We start from the raw sequence: 6,000 nt of genomic DNA on the forward strand, positions 1-6,000 counted from the left end.
TTTTAGGAGCATTCAAGCTATTTTAATTAAAAACTGATTATCCAAATGATTATTATCAGTCATTACATTTTTTTTTAATGGACAGTTAAAGCAATATGACTAGCCCTAATGAAATAAAAAAAACACAGTAGAACTGACTCCTCCCTTCCCAGGAGAAAGCGGAGACGTTTGATAAAAATAGGCGAAGTGAACATTTATAAATAATATTTTCTAATTATTTTGCCATGTTCTGCATGCATCAAAAAAAATCTAAATTATATACTCGGTTCAAAGCATAATATATTTATATAAAATACTACTACTCCCGGTAATAAAATTTATGCAAAACAATTGTATGTTTTGAACTTTACATTAAAACCTTAAAAGTATTAAGTAAGTTAAATAGATGATAATTACTGTGCCACTGTCCTGTTAAAATTAAAGTAATAATGAGTATTTTCTGGCATTACTAAAATAATGCTTGATTGGTCACTGCAAACAGTGCTACATGCGTTAATGTACATTCTGGAGCCAAGTCAAAACACTGATGGACAAAGTGACAAGTGTCTTATGACTAAACAACTGGATGTCAGTCAGGTGATTTTATTTTTGTAATCAGATTAGGTGACATAGGTCCAAAATATTCTGGCAACTTCAATTTCTCACTACTGCTAATAACGTGGCAATTTTATTTATCTGCTTTGTCTAAAAATTAGACGGAGCACTTTTCACAGGCCACTATTTCAAGTCTTGGAAAATGACCCTCAAACCATCTTGAAATAAGACTAAACTTGAAATTGCTCAGTGACTTACAATACCAGGCTTTCTGCCAGAAAAAACAATTTGAGGTTACGTCAGGGATTTATCCAGTGGGTCCAAACATAGACCCCTTCCCAAAAGAAAGTGGCACTAAAAATCCCCAATATATATAAAATATATGTCTGTTCTAATAAATTAATTTTAACAGTGGTGTTTTGCATCATTCAGTGACTTTGTGATTAAACTGCTAATTTCCCCAAACTCATCAAGACATGGGACCAAATTGAAAAATCTTGGATATATTTCTGCACGTAATGAAAACAAAAGTGCCACTTTTTGGTAATTTACATTAATGTTTGGAATTGGTTAGAATTTCATCATCGATCATCTATTTAACTGTACATAACCATGTGTCGATTTTTTAAGCCTCTAAAAACCATCATAAGAAGACGGGTTGGCCAATACACACAGTCAACAAAGAAAAATGTTTTAAAAAGTACAATATATGATACTAACAAACTAGTCATGCTAGGCTTCAAAACCTTACCGTTGCATTATTTAACAGCCTCTATTAAGTCAAAGTAAATAAATATTTCATTTCAGAAATGAAATTTATTTTATTTTTATTGAGTTGACATTTCCGGTAGAAACCGATAAGTAGTACCAAATTTGTCACATAATTGAAACGGTCATCAAGTATTTTTTATTACCACTGATATATTGTCCTCAATTGCAGATTTAAATGGTCAGAACTAATGGGCAAACAAAGGGGCTGGCTTATCCACAGCAATATACGGTAATCGGTTCCACCAACTGATCAACTTTCGATTACACAATCGGTTACAGTTATAAGAACATAAGAAGGAGTTGAATTATAAGCACCCTGCACCTATTGTTCTGTCTAATGGAAACAGACCGTACAAATTGCTAATTTTAACTATTTATTATAATTTTTCTTCATGAACACATGAAAACAAACACCATCTCCAACATATTTACATCAATTCCATCATGTAAACTGAAGGAACAATTACGGTAAAGCCAAGCCAATCAAATTTGATCATAATCTGTCATTGGAACATCACAGGGCTCGAACTAATTGCCGTCGTCGAAATAAAAATTGCTGTAAGTCGGGAGCATCACTGATGGCACAAAAGTGCTGTCGTTAAAGCTCCTCAATGACAGTAAAATGTTTACAACTGGTGTACATTAACTGCCAGTATATAACATTAAATTGCTGTCGGTGAGCCGTTTCACCCACAGCAATTTTGTTTTGAAATTGCTGTGGGAGACAAATACATAATTTCAAGCCCTGACATCACTATCTGAAACTGGTAAAAACTAAATTCTTTTAGGTGTGAGTCCCGAAGATGGTTCAAACATCACTGTCAATCCATAAGATATGTACAATTTGTCAAAATTTGGACACCAAACACAGATTGCGTGCTGAATCATACATGCGTGTTTAACATAATGTTTCATCGGAGTAATGGAGAATGTTCAAGGAAGTGTGGATTCATGAAAAATAATTTACCAGCCCCATAGGGACGAATTAATTGGCTTTCATGAATCTACACTTATGAGTGCAATATCCAACTTACTTTATTATTCATTACTTTTCAATGTGACTGCCAAAGTAAAAAAAAAAGGTAACAAATATTTACAATTTAACTAATAACCAAGAATGACAGGATCTTTTCAGATCTAACATGAACAATTCAACTAGTATAAATGTATGTAAATACTCAAAGGTGGATGGGTGGGCTAAATGTGTCATCTATGATGTTTGATTTAGTATACAACCTTTGTTGTATTCCATCTGAAGACATTACTATCACTAGTATCAGGTTTATAAGCCTTAAACTACATGGTCATCCAATGATGCAGATGTGTGACCTTGTTGGCTAAACTTGTTTACAATGTACAAGTTCAGTCAGCTGTTGGTTTGAATCCCTGACCTGAATGCACAAAAAGTTCAAACTGCATTGCTTACAGTTTAACTTTTTTGAATAGCAATGCAGAAAAAAACAGTCAAACATAGATAAAAGATTATGCTTTATATTATCACTTATAAAAATTCCAGAATACCATCAAAAACATGATGGAAAGCAAAAGCTGCCTGTGAAACAGATTATCAAAAACCATATTAAGCATTTTTAGCAGTATTTCCTGCCTAACCCGTCAAATTTGAGCCTTGTATTTTTGACCGGTATCAAATTTGCCAACCACCTCATTTGTTATACCTTCATTACAACTGGAATATTAAAGGACGTGGTACATTTCATCCTGTCTGTGAAACATTCCATACCCCTATCTTGTACCATTTTAATCATGGCAACTGTTTTACATGCCTTTTAATAATGTTTTATTTTTCACAGAATACATTCCGTCAGAAATTATGTATTTACTGTTATGTAAATCAAGGGCCAAAGTTTGTCATTCATGATCAGGTATCGTAGTATTTATGATTTAACATCCATGAATTTAATTTATATATGACTAATTTTGTTATTTAAAAATGTGATCATCTTTCACTTGTATGAAGGTAAACTGAATGAACTGACAAATGAACTGACAAAATTATTTTAGCTGTGCCAAAACAGACTATAGCAACCATGTAACAGTGCCATATTTTAGTGCATTTTCAAAACTGCAACTTTCTATATTAACAGCCACAACTACGAAATGTTTTGGAACTGCATAAAATATATGACTACATTTATTTGTCAGCTGGAATATGATTATGGAAAACCTCTATGTCATACGACAAGCAAATTTCTTAGAATATCTATCATGCCAGTTAACAAGATACTGCAGTTATGATATCCGCCATATTGGAACGTTAAACAAATTTTGGGGGTGCATGCAGTGTCGGCAAAATATCTACTTACCAATATTGCATCTCTGATATTTCTTTTGATGTCCTCTATTTTCCGCCTTCTTTCTCTGCAAGAAAAAGTCAAAATTTGTTAAATACGGATACGGGGAACAATAAAATACAGTTAACAACAAATGAGTGATCGACCTGCCTCCCCTAATTGTCGGCGTTAGAAACGATCATGCATGCATAATCAGAAGCGGCCATTGAACATGACCACAATAAATAAACGAAATCAAGGCCATAAACAGAACGTTAACTTACTCTGGATCGAATCCATTCACGTGCAATATCTTCATTTGCTTCACGATAGTTGATTTTCCTGACTCCCCCGCACCTTGAATAAACAAAAAATACAGAATGAACACACATTAGATGACTGTATTAGAATAATCTAACGGAGTACCGACATCCTACCGTTCCAACAACGTTTAAACGCCGCCATTTCAACCACATACCTAGCAATAACAACCGATGGGTCGCCCGGTATATTTGTTTGTCTTTTTGTAACTGTTTTTCGATCTTTCTGTTTGCTTCCTTCCGCATTTTATCGTCCTCGTCCTCTTGACTTCTGAACTGGCGAAAGCACCCCATACTGCCTCGAATACTGGCTCGACGTCGGCCAGTTTCCTTCTCGTGCCGCAGAATGATAAAAAGTCTAGGTATCCAATGTCAGAACAGTAAGATATATCCCCCACTTCCCTTCTAGACCTGGTGTCCAGGGCTAGAGGGCGTAACTTCCCGGCCCTCACGGTTTCTCTCCAGGTATATCATGAAAACTGTATACAATCCCGTGCCGACATTGATAACTACATACCACACTCAACATCGCTTTGACAGGCATGTGCTGGGTGGGGCTAGTGTTTGGAATGCCGGGAAAATTGTATAACTGCTATTCGTTCTGTAGGAAAAGGCGCTTGCGAGCGCTTGCGACGACCTACTTTAATAACCTTTACAGATGCAGTCTATTTAGTGACACTTGTCTCACATTGTCATTGAAGATGCAATCTGGAGTTATATAATTATCTCTTTTCTCTCTGCAAGACGTTATTCTCCGTGATTTGCTGCTGTTTAGTTAAAACAAATGGCAACAAACATACACATATGTTATATCAAGGCCATATTCGTTGATGACGAAAACATTCATTTATTAAAATTGTTGTTTGTTGTTGCTGATGTATCATGTTGTTTTCATCATCATTATCATTACTATTGTCGTTGTTATTGTTGTTGTTGTTAATAATAATAATAACAACAACAACAACAATATAATAATAATAATAGTAATAATAATAATAATAATAACAATAACAATAACAATAATAATAATAATAATATTATTATTATTATTATTATTATTATTAGTCCCCTGCAAGTCAAACCGAAGGGGACTGTGTTTTGTCTCCGTCCGTCTGTCTGTCTTTCTGACGCACATATAGTTTACCGGATTTTTGTTTGCAATGCCTCAAGATACTGAGCTGTAAGTTTGGGTATAACTTTATTATGTGCAGTTAGAGATCACGTTTGATGTTCATGACGATTTGTAAACTCATTTTAACAGATTTACAGCCCTTGAACTTAAGAGATACGAAAATGTGATAGACCAGGTAGTCTCAGAATACTTGTTATTATTATTTATTTTATATTTACTATTTCTTATTTTTCATTATTATTCTTTTATTATATCTCTGTCTATCTACATGTCTGTCTGTCCGTCCATCTGTCTCTTTAAAAATGACCGAAGTGGCAACTATCGTACTACCAGCTAATTTCGTTTATTTTATGAAAGTATGGGTTCTGACTAGCTCCTGGGTAAAAAGTACTCAGAATACCTGTGGGGGAAACATGATCAAATGACGTCATAAATATGGCCGCCTCGATTTTGATATTTTTGCATCTAGTTCCGATAGTCTTCATTCACTTTAATTGCTTGGCATTTCAAGCCTTTACTAAGTTTGGAAATGTTATAATATAGTTTAAAAACAACATTTATTCATTTTTTTAAAGTATTAATAAATGTTTAAACAGCAAAGAGCGCTTCCAATATGGTTGTCTCCAGGCCAATAATGCTGCTTCTTAGCGATTTAAAAAACATTGCATTATATTTTGGAGCCTGATATTTAGTGTCCGATTGTATCCTCAAAATATGCCTAGTGTTAATTGTCTTTTTGATTATATCTAGCTATGAACATAAATAACTTTCTTTCAAACACTCCCACTCATGCAAGCATATATTATTACCATACACACACAAATACACACACACACACACACACACACACACACACACACATGGAAAAGAAGCAGGGACATGTATTTCTCTTTTCCCAGGACGTCATATATACCATTGACGTGATGTAAAGTATTTACATGTACCACAGGCA

The 6,000-nt window shown here is 34.3% G+C and overlaps 1 protein-coding gene across 1 annotated transcript in view; it reads right to left on the reverse strand.

Annotated features, from left to right (window-relative positions):
* Positions 1-4,446, reverse strand: part of LOC121388111 (guanine nucleotide-binding protein G(s) subunit alpha) — a 79,733-nt gene extending 75,287 nt beyond the window's left edge. The window contains exons 1-3 of the mRNA XM_041519329.1: positions 4,075-4,446; positions 3,881-3,953; positions 3,630-3,684 (exon numbers count right to left, since the gene is read on the reverse strand). Coding sequence (XP_041375263.1) covers positions 3,630-3,684; positions 3,881-3,953; positions 4,075-4,210 — 264 coding nt within the window. The 5' untranslated portion in view covers positions 4,211-4,446. The remainder of the gene's footprint in view (positions 1-3,629; positions 3,685-3,880; positions 3,954-4,074) is intronic.
* Positions 4,447-6,000: the final 1,554 nt, after the last annotated feature.

The sequence above is a fragment of the Gigantopelta aegis genome, chromosome 14 (assembly GCF_016097555.1).
Source record: "Gigantopelta aegis isolate Gae_Host chromosome 14, Gae_host_genome, whole genome shotgun sequence".
Taxonomy (NCBI): domain Eukaryota; kingdom Metazoa; phylum Mollusca; class Gastropoda; order Neomphalida; family Peltospiridae; genus Gigantopelta; species Gigantopelta aegis.